Source organism: Euprymna scolopes, chromosome 16 (genome assembly GCF_053919585.1).
Source record: "Euprymna scolopes isolate OS-2025 chromosome 16, ASM5391958v1, whole genome shotgun sequence".
Classification (NCBI taxonomy): Eukaryota; Metazoa; Mollusca; class Cephalopoda; order Sepiida; family Sepiolidae; genus Euprymna; species Euprymna scolopes.
The window spans coordinates 22,079,508-22,100,428 of NC_136497.1; the positions used below are offsets into that span (position 1 = coordinate 22,079,508).

General features: G+C 36.6%; 1 protein-coding gene across 5 annotated transcripts in view; it reads left to right on the plus strand.

Annotated features, from left to right (window-relative positions):
- The window catches only part of LOC145295876 (E3 ubiquitin-protein ligase TRIP12-like), a 279,814-nt gene that overhangs the window by 224,825 nt on the left and 34,068 nt on the right, over window positions 1-20,921 (plus strand). For all 5 annotated transcript variants that reach the window (XM_080141617.1, XM_080141619.1, XM_080141618.1 and 2 more), the window contains 3 exons: window positions 6,095-6,229; window positions 7,936-7,995; window positions 15,422-15,624. In XM_080141617.1, coding sequence (XP_079997743.1) covers window positions 6,095-6,229; window positions 7,936-7,995; window positions 15,422-15,624 — 398 coding nt within the window. The remainder of the gene's footprint in view (window positions 1-6,094; window positions 6,230-7,935; window positions 7,996-15,421; window positions 15,625-20,921) is intronic.

Consider the following 20,921-nt stretch of genomic DNA (forward strand, 5'->3'; position numbering starts at 1 on the left):
TACAAAAGTGTAAAATAGATTTGGTCCTGAAAGTGATTGGAAAGCAAGTAAGGAGACAAATGTAGATAAAATGCAGTTTATATGCCTGGTGCTGTATTTATCCTGAAACAAATGTAAAACGAACCAATATCTTGCCTTTGTGGATCTGGAACAAACTTTTGCCAATGTCAAGAGCAGTTGTCTGATGAGCTTTGCATAAACAAGGGACAAATGAGTAGTTGAAGGTTGTTCAACTGATGTACAGAAATTCCCAGTTGTTAGAATTAACAGCACATTTAGTGAAGGCTTTAATGTTGTCTGAACCATTGTCCAGTAGGAGTACATCAGTTTAGAATAATGTGTGTCTTAAAGACAGACTTGGTTCTTCTGATAACCTCAAAGGAAGATAAAATCCGGATGTTATAGTGTACAGAAAAGTAGACTTTGATGGTCTTCCCATGTTGAAAGAATGGATGAGTTGTTGGAATAGTAGATGTAGGACAGTTGAGGTAGTAGATTCAGTTCACAGATGAAGATCAAGGAAAACGTGAGGATGTGATAAAAAGAACCTGATGGACAAAATTTTGGTCTTCTAAAATTCATAAACTGTGCTATTTTTTAGATAGGATTTTCAAAGTTAAATTTCATTTTTACAGTTTCTTTTGTTTATTAAATTGTTAGGTGAAAGTGCAGAATAGTTAACAAAGCTCCCCCCCCCCATCCCACCTCGTCCCATGTTAAGAATAGGTTTCTAAATGTTAAGCACAATGTGTAAACTGCAGAAATACCTCAATTTTTATAAGCCATTCAATGCATGCCAACACGTTTTTATTTTTCTTTTCTTTTTTTTATTCAAATTTTACCCCAAACAAGGCACAGTGCCACTTTGAAGCAGGAGGCTACTATCAGGGACATAATTTGTAGGGACATTATGAAGGGGGATGAGTAGAAATATGTTTGTTCATATTACACTTGAACTTCTGCATATCAGTATTGTTGGGAAAGCAGAATCCCGGAAGGGAGTTCCAAAGATCTGCAGTTTTGGGGAAGAAACTATTGGAGTAAAAGGCTTTCTTGCACCTGGGGATCTCTACTGTAAAGAGGTGAGATTTAGTGGCTTGTCGGGGGTAGTTACGTCGAGGAGGTACAAGTGTTTTCAGTTCGTCGGAGCATTCACCATTAAAGTATTTGTAGAACAGACAGAGGGATGCAATATCTCGTCGATGGGACAGAGGCTGAAGCCTAGATGACAGTTTAGGACCTATAAGGTTGGCGACTCTCTTTTGAACCCTGTCCAGGAGTGAGAGACAAGCAGCAGATGCACCAGCCCAGCTGTGACAACAGTACTCCATACATGGGCGAATGGTGGCCTTATAGAGGTACAGGATAGTTTCAGGTGTAAATAGTTTTCTAGCATGGTAAAGGGAGCCAACCTTCTTTGCAGCAGCCTTGGCAATGCTCTCAATGCATCTATTCCAGTTCATATTCCCTGTAAACGTTAGGCTGAGGAGTTTAAAAGAAGTACTTTCAGGCAATGTGTTCTTGGCCATTGCTAATGGTGGTAGAGAAGGTTTCTTGTAGTTATTGAAGGAAACAAGCTTAATCTTAGCAGCATTGAATGTGACCATCCATTTTTGTCCCCATTCCACTAGTGATTGGAGGTCATCCTCTAGTGTTTCTGCCATTTCCTTGGATATGTGTTCATTTGTTTTCCCCTCATATCTGTTATAGAGAGTGGTGTCATCGGCAAATATACCCATCTCCGAAACAATTTTCTCAGGGAGGTCATTTATGAATATCAGGAATAATAGAGGTCCAAGGATAGACCCCTGAGGTACTCCCCCGCATTTGTCATATTGTTTAGATGTACGACTGTTCAGGATAACTTGGATTTTTCTTTTACTTCAGAAGGATTTAATTACATTATGTTTTTTCCAGTGATTCCAAATGATCTGATTTTCCTTAGAAGACCATTGTGCCATACCCTGTCAAAAGCCTTAGATATATCAAGGGCTACCGCTCTACCCTCCCCTGTTTTGTCCAGTGAACGGTATATATGTTCAGAGACTACAGTTAAGATATCTACTGTTGAACGGGCTTGCCTGAATCCATATTGTTTGTCAGTCAGGAGTTTAGCAGCTGTTAGGTGCTAGACTAGAGCTTGATTAACTAAGGACTCAAATATTTTGTCGAAAATCTGGAGGAGGCTAATGGGGCGATAATTTAGCGGGTCAGTTCTTTCACCAGAATTCTTGAAGACTGGTACCACAGAAGCGGTTTTCCAGCAGTCGGGAAAGCAAGATTCGTTGAGGCATTTATTGTAAAGTTTAGAGAGAACTGGAGCAACCTCGGTAGAGCATTTTTTCAATAGCACAGCCGGGATGAGATCTGGTCCACATGCTTTTGATGTGTCTAGGTTTTTTATAATAGCATGTACCTGAGAAGTGGTGAATTTCAAATCGTCTAGTGTGGCGTCTGTTCGCAGAGGAAAATCAGGGAGTGAGTGGTGTACCGAGTTCAGTGTGGAGTTTGAGGCAAACTGACTGGCAAGCAGATTAGCCTTGTCAGTTGCCGTGCAAGCAACCTCATGATTGTTTGCTAGTGGGGGAATCGTTGACTGCCCATTATTTACTAAACTGTTGTAGATTTTCCAAAAAATCACGGATTCCTAATTTCTGTGCTTCGATGCGTTTTCTGGTGGTTTCAGAGTAATCTGTCTAAGCTGTCTCTATCACTTTCTTACAATTATTTCTAGCTTCTAAATACTTCTGTTTGTTTGAGCTGGATTTATGTCGATTGAATCTGTGGAACGCATGCTGCCTTTGACAAATGGCAGCTGCACACCATTGGGGAGAGTGGGGCTTGCTATAGAATTTCCGTGTGGGAACATGTGTTTCAATTGCAGTTTTGAACCATTCAGTGGTCTCATTTGCACACTGTTCCGCTGGAAGAAAAAAGATATTTTGCCATGGGGCATCTCTGATGAGATCCCTGATGGCTTCCCAGTCAGCCTTTTTGTAATACCTCGTTTTGAGTAGTGGGTCTTCAGTTATAGGGCGAGAATTTAAGGTGATTTCTACCATTATCACAGCATGATCAGCATTCCCGAGTGGGCTGTGGGCATTTGTTGTACAATCATCGGGAACTGTTGTCAGAAAGAGATCTAGAAGTGAGGCATGTTGATCTTGCTGGTCTGGGAAACATGTCGGAAATGTAACTGTCTGAGGTAGAGAATGGGATATAGAGAAGCTATGTGTTGTGGTACTAGCTACGTCTGTGTAATTAGAGAATCCTAGCCAGTTACTGTGGTGGACATGAATACCTCAAATACATGTACTTGTGCACTAGTATCGAGGGAAAGTGCTATATCTATGATGTCGGAGACTTTGTTAATTAGGGTACAGTCCTGGGTTGAGGGAGAGCGGTAGAGAAAATACAAGTAGCTAATATTATGTTGCATATTTAGTCTGAAGCACATAAAGGCCTGGTCGTCTGATTCTAGTTTTATTTCTCTAGTCAGAGGGAGGGTGTTACGAATAGACTCCAAGCCCATGCATATGTCTGTTCGATCCTTACAGCAGAGTGGGAGATAACCAGGTATATTAAAGTGGTTAGAGGGAATGGAGGAGTGAAGGTTAGTTTCACTTAATGCTAAGATATCCGGGGTCTTTACGAGGAAAAATTATTCAACATAATCTATTTTAGTTCTAAGCCCACGGATATTCATAAATGCAAGCCTCAGGAGGCAGGTTGGTTTTCTTTGAGCTTGGTCCTGGTCTAAATGTAACTTTTGCTTGAGCTGTCATTTCATTTTATTTAAAAGTTTCAATTAGGGTGAGTGAGGGAGGTGCTGGACAAGTGGTTGTGCAGAATATCAGACATGCAATACAAGTAGACCATCAGCTGTCCTCACCCACAGGATTGTGGCCTTAGGAAAGCCCACCGGGGATGAGTGCAGGGTCCCTTTCTATGCGCGACATGGCACTACAAACATCTCGATATTATACAACTGTTGATGGAGCAGCCGCTCTAAGTGCTACCAAAGAGTTAGGGCGCCTGTACTATCAGTCGGAAACAGCAGCCAGGAACTATCAATCTGGTACCCTTAATCCATTAGGCAAAGCCAGCCCAGTCCAATTGCACCGACATATATGGCACTGGAGCACCCCACTGTGTCCAGTTTAGGGGAATGGAATGTGGCGGGAGCGGGGAAAAGCGGCGTTCATTGCCCTAGTCAGGAAACAAGGTCAACCACTGGGTGATTAAGACAAGTCCCTGTGATAGCACTTCTACACCTGGCTAATAGGCAAAGAGGAGTATGAAAACTGGATGATAGACAGAGCCTAACTCCTCCTTAAGCAGTTTTGGGTTTGCCAACCGGTGATTTGTTTGAGTCACCAACTCTAGGAAGGTTGTCGTCCAGGACTGAAGAGGCCTCCCTCCTCTAGGTTTAGCTTCAGAGTTTTCCTTCTCCTAGATGGATGACCTGGGAAGATCTAAGAGTCCATCAGCACTGAGAGGGTTCGCCCTGTGCCTGGGTCCTAATCTAGATATTTCTGCGAAAATGGTTAGTTAATAGTAATTAGTTATTTAGGTTAACATCTACTGAAAAATTTCACTCCTCAAAAGTGGTTAAAAAAGGACATTACTATGCTTTCCATTTTCATTTGTAATGGGAGAGGGGATAGGTAAAAATTCATGCTGTGGAAGCAACTAAATTTGTAACAGCATTGGTTTGAGAGAGACGAGTTAATGTATGGTTAGATATGGTTTTTTAAGTTTAGGAATGTATGGTTAGATATGGTTTTGTAAGTTTAGGAATAGGATAAAGTGTTAAAGTATGATTTACTTGATATTAGAAATTATGATTTGGTGCCCAAACTAAGTATTTAATATGACTGAAAGATAAGATATATGCTCAGTATAGATACAAGAGAACATTTGATTTGGAGTACATTTATACCTGATAGATATAGGTTATGGCGTATTCTGTAAGTATAAATAAATATAGATGGATGGATAAGTAATATGTTTTCCCTGTATATGAATGCATGGAATTTTAGACATTGTGTAAGTTGCCTTCAGACTTCTAACGAAGGAGGATGGCTTCGCTTTTCTCTTAATATCCGGAAGTTTGTATTATAATGAGTACCGGTTAAGTTTGTGTAATAATTATTGCAATACTATCTCTTATCAAAAAGATATTACGGGTTGCTGTTCATTGTAGATCACTTTAAACTATGTATAGGACTATGGCTAGTAAGTATTTACTTAGAAGCTTAGTTATGGGTTAGGAGTATAATCAAAAGCATGCCTAAAAAATCTTTAGGTGTTAACGTGTATCGATTTACGAGTCAATTAGGGTCAAGGGCTGAGAGCAAGTACCCCATTAAGTTACGTGCAACGGATTAGATTTAGTGGCAACTTAGGAAATAGAGCAGTTGATTGGTTAGTGATCAGGAGAGATTAGGAATATCTCTATCATTCCAATAATTATAGGAGCAACTGGACTCGTGAAACAGAATTTCAAAATTTCCTGGCAAATATACTCAGTGAACCAAGTGCAAAAGAAATTCAAACAATTGCACTTAAAGGGACGGTCATAATTTTAAAAAGATCTCTTTGTTGGAATATATGAGATAGCAAGTGAGTGTTTGGCGTCTTGGAAATGTTTGGCATGCTTGCCCCTATCCCAAGCTTGAACAAACTGATAAGAAAATTTCATAAAAATATAATTTAAAAAAAAAAAAATGGATAAATGTACTTACAGTATCCATTAGGATTTTTTTTTTTTTTGTAACAAAGCCATTTCCTTTTGGAGTTCCGTCTGGACACAGGTTTGCTGATCCTGATGACATTTTTCCAAATCCTTCAGACCCTTATTGAAATGTTGGACATTAAACTTATGATAATAACTTATAAAAAAATGTCTTTTTTTTTTTTTTGTTCTAATAGAAAAACTATAACATTAATATTACGTCTTTACTGTAAACATGAATAAAAATTCATTCATTTTAACATTTTGTTAGAATTTGTGTTAATTTGATAACCTTTTTAATGGAGGTGTTAAAAATATTCAATCTGGATCTTTAACCATAACTTTTTTTTCTTTTAGTGCCACCTACAGCGACATCCTGAATGCACAAACCTTAAACAATGGAAAGGAGGTCCAGTGAAAATTGATCCATTGGCTCTTGTTCAAGCTATAGAACGTTATTTGGTTATGAGAGGATATGGAAGGATTCATTTAGTAAGTATTTTCTATACTTTCATTTTTGGCCGAAGCAAATTTGCATTTTTTTTTATTATTATTATTAATTGCTTCCTGGTTGATATATTTACAAGAATTTTAAAACAGGCAACTGGGGACTGCCTGTAAATTTAATATTCCCTTGAAACTTCCTACTCTGGAGGGTGAATGCAATACAACAACAACAATTTAAAACTAGAAATCGCTTTCCCTACAACAATATAAACACTTCCAAATTCCTTTTTAAATTTCCAAAGGTTCCTTTTTTTTATTCTCAACTATTAAAAATTAAAATGGCTTACTGGTTTACATTATCAAAGTCAAATATATGCTTACTAAACAAGCTAAACACATAAATTTTACAATATTCCTTCCAATTATGCACCTACTTTTCAGGAAAGTAATATTATTGTTGAATAGTGGGGGTCATATTGGGGACAATACATAATGGATATAACGATGAGGGAGAGACATACAGTTCTGTGGATTCTTATAACATATATTCGCGAGGAGGAGAGATACATGTTCTTGGGTTACGCAATGTTCATTACAAGATGATTAACACATTACCTTTTGATTTGTGGAATAACGACATGAAGACAAACAGTTCCAAAAATATCGATTCTTTATTTCATTGGACCAGTCGAATGATGACGTCAGCAATTCACATTTGTTGTACATAGTTTAATCTTTCTACCTTCGCTTCCAAAGGGGCAGCTGACCACTGACTGCCAACTGACTGACTCTCCAGATTTCTGCTGACTAACTTTTATGCCTCAACTACTGCCCTGATCTGACTCTATCTCCTATATTGAGAATCCCCCTTTTGCTATGACGTCAGAAGTGTTTCCAAATGTGATTAATTCACGTGGCTACACACGTTTTTCCAAACACTTTTGACAACAAAGAATTCTCAACTAACCTATTTTTTAACAATACATTTTTAATTTGTATTGTTCATTCTTTTTAGCTGACATTTTTAATATCCAGTTTTGTAAAAGAATGAACAATCCTTTTTACAATATAAACAATATCTATTTATAATAGAATTTAACAATAGGCCTTTTTAACATTCCGATTTCTATTTCTGAACCTTGCTTACAAGGTTCGAGTCTCAGCTTATCCTAATCTCATTTTCCACTTATCTAATGTTTTTCTTATTTACATGGAAAGGGACAGCCCTTTTTCTTGTAACATTAAGAGTTACATTTATTTGCATTTAATGTTTTAGAGGGATGTATTAAAATGTACCACTTGAAAAAATAATTAAATTACTGAATGTTTGAAAAAATATTGATTTTTTTTTTTTCAATAGAATCAGCCATACACAGAATATTTAAATTAAATAAATACTTTAAAATTTCTTTTCATCTTTTAAATCTGTTTTTGTTTTTTCCCTTTACCAAAATTAAAAAAAAAGTTGGTTTTCTTTATCAACAATTTTAACTAATTTATTACTTATGAATTTCTGTTTAAAATTTTTACAAGTTATAAACTATTTGTATTTATAAAGGTGCATATTATGCACATTTGGTCAGATAATTTTATGAATAAAAAAATTAGAAATTGTATAACAGTAAATTTAAGTGTCATTTTTTGTGATTCATAAAAATGAATTTAAATAAGAATTTTCCAGAAATATAAGATATACTATCATTGAAATAAAAGTAAATCTGTATCTAATTTTTCTTTTATTTCATTCTTAGGAAGGTGGTGATGATGGCAGTGATGAAGACAATTCTGATGATGATGATGTTGACACCATGGTATTTATTTCTTTTCAATATTTACTTGTATCAAACTTTTAGAAAAAAACCCAAAAAACGCTGCCCCATCCCCATATTAAAAAAAAAAAAAGAAGGAAAATCTGTATGATGTACATACTCGTGATGCAATGAAAATATCATATTCCAAAAATCATACATTGATCAAGTAGTTTTATTTTTAAATAAATAAAATTTTGGTAGGAACAGAAGAGTGATTTTCTTGTGCACTATTTTGAAAACAATCTAAAAACAAAAAAAGGAAATAACAATAGTTTATACTTAATATTTATATTGTACCTATTTACTATCTGGTGCTACCAGATCAGGCTGCCCTGTGGCTTCCTGAGACGAAATGCACCTACATTGACGTTTTTTTGTTTTCTGATCTTTTTTGTAAAACTTAATTATGTTCTGCAAAACCAAAAACAAAAACAACAGCCTATCCCCCCCCTTTTTATTTTATTTTTTCCTTACTCCCGGTCCTGGATATGACCTTAAACTACATCCGATGGTGAGGTCCAGCTTACGGGCTTGGGGAGTGTGGAGCCACCTCTTAATTGCCATTGCTCCCAGGTCCACCCTGACCCGGAGTGGTAGTACCTGTTAGGGTCCCAACTATGGGTTAAATAGAAACAGATTTTAAAAAGGAAAAGAAACAACAAAAAAAGAAAGAAAAAGAAAACAAATATATTCTATTAAATTATCTATTTATTTATTTATTTTTTTGCCCTGTCGGTAGGGCATGAGAACAAACCGACTGTCCCCCTGCAGAGGGTAAAAATCCCTCAATGGGGCAACCAGTTAGCCGTGGGTTGCTACCCGTAAAGTCTTAGGACGTGATCCTGGTGATTGAGCGAACCTAAACCAGGATACATAGAAGTTTAGGCACCGCAACACATTACTTTGGCCCTTACTTCGATTAGACGGGCGGTCGGAGAGGCCCGATCCGACCAATCGGCCAGTCACGCCAAGCCCCACCATATATTGCCCATTCCAAAAACCCACTACTAATACAACACATCCCCCCTCTCCCACAAATAACCCTACTCCCTAATATATGATGGAAAGCGGTGGCTGAGGGTCAATCGATTAGGTGTGAATATCGATGACGAGGCTGTAAACCCCTCAGGATTGCTACAGATCCCATAGCAATATCAAGAGAGAACAGATAATCATTATGATACCACCAAAGTCGGTTATATCATCATTGTATCCCTGTAGAGGCTGGGCGAATGGGTTTCCCCCCAGGCTCTTCCCAAATAGGACTCCGAGGTGGGTGGGGAACAAAGATGACGAAAAAAGAAAACAAAATATATGGCTTATTCCTCCCAAAAACCACCCAACCACCCAAAGAGAACCCACTCTGATGTCTCTGACATCAGTAGCTCTGACGAAGAGACGATAAAACCAAGGAACTCAACATTCGTAGTAATAGAATCAATGGAGGAAACTCCTTTGAGCAAACTATCACCTTTTAAAATTGAAAAAAATCTTAAAACTCTAAAACCAAAGTCTATTAAAAAACAATTTAACGGCAGCCTACTAATAGAAACCCATAACGAAGAACAAACTAAAGAAATATTGAAACTAAAATTATTTGAAAACATCAAAGTCAAATGCTACAGACATCCAACCCTAAATACCTGCAAAGGAGTAGTGAAAAGCCACGAACTTGCACTTTGTCCCTTGGAGGAAATCCGGACAAACTTACAGAAACAGAATGTGTTAGATGTTCGCAGAGTTCAAATTAAAAAAAACGGTGAGAAAATCGATACCAATACATATATACTAACTTTCGATTCCCTCACCATACCCAAAGAAGTGAAAGTCGGATATATGAAAATAAATGTAGAAATTTATATTCCAAACCCCCTCCAATGCTTCAAGTGCCAGAAGTTTGGACACCATCAAGATCGGTGCACACGATTACCAGTGTGTGGAAGATGTGGAGAAAGTGGCCCACACATTGACTGCAGAAAAGATTTCAAGTGTGCCAACTGCCTGGGAAACCATGGCGCTGGCTCTAGATATTGCGAAATATGGAAAAGAGAAAAAGAAGTGACCAAACTAAAACATATAAAGAATATATCCTACCCAGAGGCCAGGAAAATCATCGAAACTAAAACATATGCAGATGCAACAAAAAAAACTAATCCAATCAACAATCAAAATGGTCATATACATGTAACGGATACAACTGACAAGAAAATTGATGTCCTAAGCAAACTAATAAAGGAAATGAAAGAACTATTAGAAGAAATGAGGAAAATGAATAGTGCAATGTCTGCAACCAATCCAAGGATAATATTAAGTAAAGACACTACTGAACCACAAAAAGAAACAAAACCACAAACCATTTCTACAAAAACAACCGAACAACCATCAAACACATCACAAGCCAGAAAAGAATCAAAAATCCCCCCAGACAAAAAAAAAAACAAACAAAAACAGGAAAAGAAAGATCCCGATCTATATCTCGAACAGGGACTCCGACAGAAAATAGATTTGAGGGATTGGAGTCGATGGAAGTTGAACACAATTCCAAATGATGAACAAAATATTACAATGGAATATCAGAGGGATAAAAGCAAACCAAAATGAACTCACATTATTAATAACAAATATGAGCCCAGCACTTGTCTGTCTACAGGAGACCTTTCTGAAAGAAAATAATACCATCAACATAAAACACTACACATCTTACAACTACATAAATAAAGATACGGACAGAGCTTCTGGAGGCACATCAATACTTGTGAAGAATGAAGTCCCTCAAAGACAAATAAATATAAACACAAACTTGCAAGCAATTGCAGTTTCAGTGACTCTACATAGAACTATAACACTTTGCTCAATATACATCCCTCCAAAAGATACAATCAACGAAACTGAGATAACTCAATTAATAAAACAACTCCCTAAACCCTTTTTTCTACTAGGAGATCTCAACAGTCACAATGTAATATGGGGAAGTAAAGAAACAAATAAAAAAGGAAAAGAAATAGAAAACATAATAAATAAAAATAATCTATGCCTCCTTAATAATCAAAACTACACCTATATGTACCCAGCAACAGGTACTTTCACCGCCATTGACCTTACCTTATGTGATCCTTCCATATATATGGACTATGACTGGAAAGTACACAATGACACCTGTGGGAGTGATCATTTCCCAATCATCCTGGAAAGTCTAAGTACTAGCACTGAACAAAAAACACCCAAATGGAACCTACATAAAGCGGATTGGGAAGACTTCCAGGAACAGTGCAAAAACCAATTAATTATCGAAAAGAATGATGAAGATGACCATTTGAACTACTTCATTAAAACACTCACAAACATAGCAAATAATACCATACCGAAAACAACCAAAATCAACAATCACAACAAACCTTGGTTCACAAAAGAATGCAGAAAAGCCATCAGAGCTCGACGAGCTGCCTTGAGAAAATTCGAAAAGTATCCAACAAGCGAAAATCTGGATTTCTTCAAAAACAACAGAGCAAAAGTCAGACGAATCATAAAGGAATCCAAAAGAACAACTTGGAGAAATTATATATCCAAAATTAATGTGAATACCAAGGCGAAAACAGTTTGGAACATGATGAGGAAAATAGAAGGAAAGTGTAGTAGTACACCAATATCCCACATCTCTAAAGGCAACAAAATATACACCGATCAAAAAGACATTTCCAATAACCTGGCAGATAATTTATCAAAAATTTCATCATGTGACAGACAAACAGAGAAATTCAAAAAGATTAGAGAAAAGGAAGAGAAAAAGAAAATTCTATTTAAATCACAAAATACTGAAAAATACAACCAACCTCTTACCTTGCCTGAATTAAAAGAATCGCTAACCAAATCCCATGACACAGCTACAGGGCCCGATGAAATTCCATATGAAATCCTCAAAAAACTTCCAGAAACCTCAATGAAATACCTACTTGAAATTTTCAATATTATATGGTCCAGTGGAAACGTACCCGAGACCTGGAAAGAGGCCACAATAATACCAATCCCCAAATCTGAAAACTCAAACATCCAATCCCAATCAAGTGACGTCTCAGATCCATTGAATTTCAGGCCAATAGCTCTAACAAGCTGCATTTGTAAGACCATGGAAAGGATTATAAACAAAAGACTAATCTGGTTCCTGGAAACAGAGAATCTTATTACAGAATTTCAAACAGGATTCAGGAAAAACCGAAGTTCAATAGACCACATAGTCAGACTTGAAACCTTCATCAGAGAAGCCTTTGTAAGGAAGGAACATTTAACAGCAGTGCTTTTTGACATGGAAAAAGCCTATGATACTGTGTGGAAGTACGGTGTTACAAGGGATCTGAAGGCGCTTGGACTAAAAGGCAGAATGCCAATTTTTATTGAAAATTTTTTAAAAAATAGACAGTTCAGAATAAAGGTTGGCACAGCTCTCTCGGACTTGAAAGAACAAGAGAATGGAGTACCTCAAGGGAGTATACTGTCAGTAACCCTGTTCAGTATCCGAATTAACAACATTGTAAAAAACCTTAACCCTGGGGTAGATTGCTCCCTATATGTGGATGACTTCCTAATATGCTGTAGATCTAGATATATATCTATAATAGAAAGGAAGCTTCAATTGTGCTTAAACAAAGTAATGAGATGGATGGAAGAGAATGGATTTAGATTCTCCAAAAGAAAAACGAAATGCATGCATTTCTGCAAACTAAAGAACATGCATAATGATCCTGTCCTAACCATGGAAGGAATGCCCATACCCGTTACTGACCAGTACAAATTCTTAGGGATTTTATTTGACAAAAAGTTAACATTCATCCCACACATAAACTATCTGAAAAAAAAAAATGTAACAAAGCTGTAAATCTTTTGAGAGTGGTAGCACATACCGATTGGGGTGCAGACAGGGAAACACTCCTTAAACTTTACAGAGCACTAGTCCGCTCAAAGCTAGACTATGGTTGTTTCATATATGGATCAACCCGAACATCATATATAAAAAGCCTAGACCCTATTCACCATACTGGCCTAAGATTGGCCCTAGGAGCATACAGAACTTCCCCCGTGAATAGTCTATACACGGAAGCACACGAACCCCCACTAGATCTAAGGCGAGAAAAGTTAGCCCTTCAATATTTACTGAAACTGAAGTCTTGCCCAAACAACCCTGCATACCAATGTACCTTCTATCCTAAATATGAAGAACTCTTTAACATGAGAAGAAAAACTATCAAAACGTTCGGGCTCCGAATGAAGGAAAGCATTGAAGAATCGAAAATTCCAATCTCCAGCATTCACAACTTCATACTGCTTAAAACACCCCCATGGACCATGAAACAAGTTGAAATAAAACTCAACCTAAACAAAAAGTCCAAATCTACCACAAACCCTATTGAATACCACGACGAACTTCAACATTTAAAATTACAATATTCAGACTACACCTTTATCTACACAGACGGGTCTAAAAGCAACAATCACACTGGATGTGCAGCAACGTACCATAAAACCACAATGAAGAGAAATCTTCAAAATGAAGCATCTATATTCACTGCAGAGACTATAGCTATCGATCTAGCACTCAACATAATTTCAGAGGAAACCACCAAAAACTTCATCATTCTCACAGATTCTCTATCAGTCCTATTATCTATACAAAATCAAAAACAAGAAAATCCACTAACAACAAAATTAATAGAAAAAATCAATATCCTTTCAACTACTAAAAACATTATTCTTGTCTGGATCCCCAGCCATGTGGGGATCAAAGGCAATGACAGGGCAGATACAGCTGCAAAAAGATCTTCTCACCTTCCAACTGACAATTTTAAGATTCCACATACTGATCTTAGACCCCAGATAAAAGCATACATACAGGAAAAATGGCAACTGCGGTGGAGTCAGCAAGAGGGCAACAAATTATACTCAATCAAACCTGAACTTAAGGAACGATGTCCGGACATCAAGAGATCACGCCGGGAAGATGTGATACTGACTCGGCTGCGCATAGGGCACACCAACTTTACTCATTCTTATATACTAAATGGAGAATCGGCGCCAGAGTGCATCCCATGCCAGGAGACACTCACAGTAAAACATATCCTAGTTGGGTGTGATGACCTTGCCCCAACTAGAAAATTATATTATACAGAAAGCAATATGGAAGACCTTTTTGAAAAGGTCAACTCAGCAAATATTCTAGCATACCTAAGGAAAGTAAATTTATATAAGAAAATTTAAGGAAATTTAAAGTCACCCAAATATACACATCCATGTATAAATACAACATTTAATTTCTTAGTTCAATTTTATAAAAAAGGAGGAAAGGCTGAAAAAGTCATTCCCCCTCTCCCAATAAAAAAAGTTATAAAAAAAAAAAAAAGGACTCCGGCATTAAATGACCACATAGGTTGATATGCCGTAAAACCAATCAATCAATCAATCAATCAATCAATCAACCTATTTACTATGCCTCCCCACGGGACAGAGTTAGACACCAGGGTCGTTTTTTAACGTGGAGAAAAGGTACAAAAATAAAAATTGTCTCAGTCGTGAAGGATTTCGCCTCTAATGAAAGAGAACAAGAAAATGAAGTGCAGCATCTGAAGAACAGAATGGCTACAAATTCTCATAGCTTGAAAATGATTTTTTTTTTAATGAAAATAGAACTATTTGATCATCTTATGTAATTTTTGGAATATGATATTTTTGTTTTGTCAGGGGTATATACATTATACAGATTTTTCTTTTTGTTTTTTAATATAAGAAGAATTCTGGACAAGAACAAAATTTTGCTATTTGTGAAAAAATATACTATAAATTATGAATTTTTTTGGGGAAGCTTTACTATAGTATGCCATCTGACTCAATCGGGTATTTTCGGACAAAGGCATTTCAGGGAACAGCATTATTACATACTTAAGTGCCATTTTGAAATTCATATAAATTGCAAAAATTACGAAAAATAGTCCAGTAAAAGATTTGCTAGAATGAAAAAAAGCGTGCAGTATATAAAGAAAAGGCAAGATGGCTGACCTGAAAGATAATGTTATTAGACAAAGCAACTTAAATGAAAAACTTAAAATGCAATTATCTCCATCTGTTTTTGATCTTCTAAAGGGTTAATTTACCTTTAAAAAATTTTTTATAGTTATTTTTGTACTTTTGTGACCCCCCCCCCAATTTATCCTAATTTCTAAATGACATGTAAGTATGTAATGTTTTTCTCTGAAATGCATCGTTTCAGAAACACACTATAGTAAAGTTGCACTAATTATTTTAATTTTTTTTTTTTCGTGGGGAGGAGGAACCTAATTCTATAGATGTTACTATTTTTTTTTTTATTAGAAATATTGCAACACTTCTAAAATACCTGCACTTGGTATTTAAGTATGTTTATAATTTACTTTTCATTATCCAGGCTGCAGTTTTTATCAATCAAGCCACTGCTCGTCACAGATTAGAATTTTTGATAGGCGACCATTTGTTACCATATAATATGACAGTATATCAAGCTGTTAAACAGTTTAGTCTTACAACTGAAAAGGAAGGAAGTGAAACTGATACAGACTCGGAGAATCCATTTGGCAATGCAGGCATTTGGGTTCAAACACATACGATTTGGTAAGTATTTCTTACACTTATTGATATTCTTACAGAAATCGAAGCAAAACTAAATGTACAAAAGTATAACATTTTTTTTCTCTTCAAAAAATTTTGGAAATTTGCTTTTTTAATCATTTTGATAGTCTGAATGTTTTTAGTCACTGTTAATAAACAGAGCCAACAGAAAGAGAAAGAAGAGTCCGCTAATCTATTCCAAAGCACCATATTATCTTTTTTGTTCTAATGTTTTGACAGTTAATGATATCTGATTTTTGGTGTGATGCAGTCAAGGATCTATGCAACTTTGATCGAGTTAAGAGGTTGAATGACTTTTTAAAATTTTTTTTTATTTACGTTCACCCCTAACAAGGCATATCACCACTTGGATGAAAGGAGTTACTAATTGGAACCATGTCTAGGGAAGATTAACAAGATGTTGATTTATGTTACATTTAAACGTCTGCATATCAGTACAGTCAGGGGAGCAGGTAGCAGGAAGGGAATTCCAGTTTAGCTGTTCAAGGGAAGAAACTATTAGAATAGAAAGCTTTCTGGCAGTTAGGGACTTCAACAGTGAAGGAATGAGATTTTATTGCTAAGTAGGTTTGTCGGGGAGATGTTTTATCTTAGTTTTTTGGTAAATAACTTGAACCTCTTTGGTGCACACCTAACACTTCAGACATGAATGAAGACTCCTGCTCCAAATCTTGAACCCCCATATTACTGTTACTATTATTTTGATTTAGAAAATGTACTCTAACACAATCATACCAAAAACATTGTTAAACCAGTAAAGAAATGTACCTCTCCCTCCACCAATCATTAAATTCCTCAAAGAGAGTAATAAGGAATAAAGAACTGCACACTGGCAGAACTAAAGTCTGAATTAAAAAACAAAAAAGTGTCACTCATGTTAAAATGATCACAACAAGGAATAATCAAGAACAAACACATCTAAATCCTACTAATAAACATTAAGATTGGATATGAAATAAGAAGGATAGATATCAACATTTTTGTTGTTTTTAGGTGGTGGGTTAGACAATTGGATATTTCTTCTATTTCAGTAGTCTCACACAAATATACTATTAGCTGAATATCTATGAAGCTGTGGTCTCAGGAAAGCCCATTGAAGATAAGGGTCCATTTCCATGTGTGACATCCCACTACATTTGTTTTTCTATTCTCTTTTGTAAAACTTAATTATGTTCTGCAAAAAACAAACAAAAAACAACAGCCCCCTTGCCCTTCCCCTTCCCTTCTCCTTTTTCCTTTTCTATTTCCCAACCCCGTTGGTGGGGCATTAGAATACACCAACTGCCCCCCTGCAGAGAGTAAAAGTCCCTCAATGGGGCCACCTGTTGGCTGTGAGTGGCGACCCGTAATGCTCAAGAACGGGATCCTGGTGGCTGAGTATCTCATGACCCGGACCCAAGTGGCCATGAGTCTACAACACTCCACTTTGGCCCTTAGTTCGGTTAGACGGGCGGTCGGGAAGGCCCGACCCGATCAATCGCCTAGTCATGCCAAGCCTAATAACAGCAAACCCTCACAAAAAGAAATACAAATACACCACGCACAAACACCTTTAAAGAACAAAAATATACTAATACTAGAAGGTGATGGCAAAGGCCAATCAAATAGTGAAACCTGATGCGACAACACCCCTTTATTATAACTTGCTGGGTCTAAGTAAATGAAGAAACCATCATAAGCAGATACACTCACTGTTTGAGTATACCATCCTTGTATCCCTGAGGTGTTTGGGTGAATGGGTTACCCCCAACCATCTCCCAATTTAGGGCTCCGAGGAGGGTGAGGAGCAAGGATGATGAAGAAAAAAAAATATAATTTATGGCTTCGAAAAAAATAAAACGACCCCATCCAGAAAGTGAAGATAAATCAGACTCAGATATAGAACTAGACAGAGAATATTCCCAAGGTTCATTGTTTTGGAATCTATGGAGGGCAGTACTCCAATCACCAAATTGTCCCCATTCATTATCGAAAAAGAAATTAGATCGATAACCAAAACTACACAAATCAAAAAACTAAAAAATAACATCCTCCTAATAGAAGTACCAAAAAACTCTCAGCAATCCACAACCTCAAAATAAAAGCCTACCCCCACATCACCTTGAATTCTTCAAAGGGTGTGATAAAGAGCCCAGAACTAGCACTCTGCTCGCCAGAAGAAATTAAAAATACCTTAAAGGAGCAAGGAGTCACAGAAATCAAAAGAATAAGCATAAAAAAAAATAACCAAACTATCCCAACAAACACCAACAAACTTAAATTTCAATACTCCCAAACCTCCCACAGAAATAAAAATTGGCTATATTATAGAAAAGGTAGAAATCTATATTCCAAACCCATTACGATGCCATAATTGCCATAAATTTGGCCACCACAAAGATAGATGCACCAGACCACTAACATGCATAAATTGTGGTGGAATTGGGGAACACATAAACTGTGAAATGCCAGCAAAATGTGCAAACTGCAAGCAAAACCATGCAGCTGATTCAAAGAAATGCAAAGTTTGGAAAAAGGAAAAACTTATAACAAAAATCAAATACACCAAAAATCTACCATATCCGGAGGCAAGAAGACTAGTTTAGGGCACACCAGATTCCCCAACATACTCAAGTATTGTAAAAACCACAAATAGCCCGACCTCAAAACAAGAGACAGTACAAAACAACCTAATTGAACTGATGAAAGAATTAAAGTTACTAGTGGGGACATTAAAGGAAACATAGCTAAACTAACTAAATGGGACCTAAAGGAGAATCCCCAGTCCCAGAGAGATGAGGCTGAAACTCCAAACTTATCGGATACTACTACTACTACTAAACCCAAAGATTTTTCACCTACCAAAACAAAACCTACTAAAGAAAACCAACATAATAAACAAAAAAACAGAAATGGTGCTGGTTGAGGACCAAAACAAATTTGAGATAATCGAAGTCAAGAGCCAAGAAAGGCAGTCAAGACAAAAAAAAAATCAAAAAGTCCCCCCCCAAAAAAACAAGCCAAAAACCCTGGAGACCGAAAAACCTCGACAACGTTCCCAATCTAGATCTAAATCAGAAATACCACCAAATGAGATATCAAACCAAAAAACTAAAACAATACAAAAAATGGAAGTGGATGATTTTCTGCAAGTATCTACAAAACCTTCCCAGAAGCAAGAAAGCTGATAAAAGCAACAAAACATACAGATGAATAACAATAGTAGACAGCCAAAACCCAAACCACCAGCCAAAATACAAGACATTACACACAATCATACAATGGAATTGTAGGGGTATAAAAGCGAATTACAACGAGCTACTGGTACTCATATCACAGTTAGATCCTGCTGCCACCTGCCTACAAGAAACCTTCCTACAAGAAAAAAACAAACTGCAAATGAAACACTACGAAGCATAGAATTTTATCAACAACACTGGACACAGAGCTAATGGAGGTACAATACTCGTCAGGAAAAACATACCTCATAGCAAAATAAATATAAAAACAAAACTACAAGCAATAGCAACTCAAATTACATTACATAAAACCATCACTATCTGTTCCATATACATACCCCCAAACGAAACTATAAATACCAAAGAAATAAACGACCTTATAGAATAACTCCCCAAACCCTACCTTTTGCTGGGAGACTTCAACAGCCACAACCCAATATAGGGTAGCAAAAAGCTAGACCCCAAAGGCCAGCCAAACATTGGAAACCCTCATAAACAACACAAATTTATGCTTACTAAACAATAAAACATCAACCTATCTAAATCCCGCCACTGGATCAGGATCATCGATAGACTAAAGCTTATGTGATTCAAAAACTTTTACGGACTTTACATGGGAAATATATGATGATACATGTGGAAGTGATCACTTCCCAATCGTACTGGAAACATCCACTCTGAATGAGGAAACTCCCATACACTGGAAACTAAAAAGAGCAGACTGGGAGAAATTCCAAAGAGAATGCAAAAAAAGATTAATAAGAAACGAAAATCAAGATCTAGAAGGTAATCACTTTACTATAGCAAAGGAATGCATACCTAAAGGACAAGCAAAAGCATCAAGAAATAAACCATGGTTCAATGAAGATTGCCGAAAAGCAATAACACTCCGACGTGCAGCTCTACAAAAATTCAAGTCTACACCAACTACCCAAAATTTAATTGAATTTAAAAAACCTCAGAGCAAAATCACGCAGAACAATAAAAGAAGCCAAAAAAGAAAGCTGGAAAGACTATGTAAATAAATTCAACACAAATGCGAAACCCAAACAAATTTGGGAAATGGTAAGAAAAATCTCTGGAAAACCTCAAACCTCCACTATAAGACATCTTGTAACAGGACAAAATAAAACGACCACTAAAACAGAAATAGCAAATTTACTGGCCAAAATCTATGCAGAAAACTCCAAAACAAATAATAAACAATTCCAGAAAATCAAAACAAAAGATTAAATTTTTCATCTAATAACATGGAACGCTACAACAAGCTGTTCACTATAACAGTACTCAATAGAAATGTCACGCAACACAACAGAGGGACCTGACGAAATCCGATACGAATTCATCAAACAATATTCAATATAAAAATAAATGACATAATCCATTGTCTCAATCCTGGGTTAAATGGCGCCATGTATGTCGATGATTTTATGATCTCTTACCAATCAAAATACATGAACACTATGGAGCGACAACTCCAACAATTAACAAAATACTCAAATGGACTACAACAAACGGCTTCACAATATCAAAAACAAAAACTAAATGCATACATTTCTGTCAGCAACGAAAGCTACACCTAAACCCTGATTTGAAACTACACAATGATGAAATACCAGTCGTAGATGAATATCAATTTCTTGGCATAACGTTTGACAAGAAACTTACTTTCATACCTCATATCCAAAAGCTCCGGACAAAATGCAACCAGGCTCTACAACTGCTACGTGTGGTGGCTCACACAAAATGGGGAATAGATCAGGATACTCTTCTTAAACTCTACAAAATAATAATTCAATCTAAATTGGACTATGGCTCCATGATCTACGGTTCAGCCAGGAAATCATACCTACAAACATTAAACACGATACATCATCAGGGACTGAGACTTGCACTTGGTGCTTTCCCCACCTCCCCAATAGGAAGTCTTTATGTAAAAGCAAATGAACCATCATTAAAGCTAAGATGAGAAAAGCTAGCTATACAATACCTCATCAAATTAAAATCCTGTAACTTAAACCCAACTCACAACTGCACACTAAACCCATCGTACAGAACATT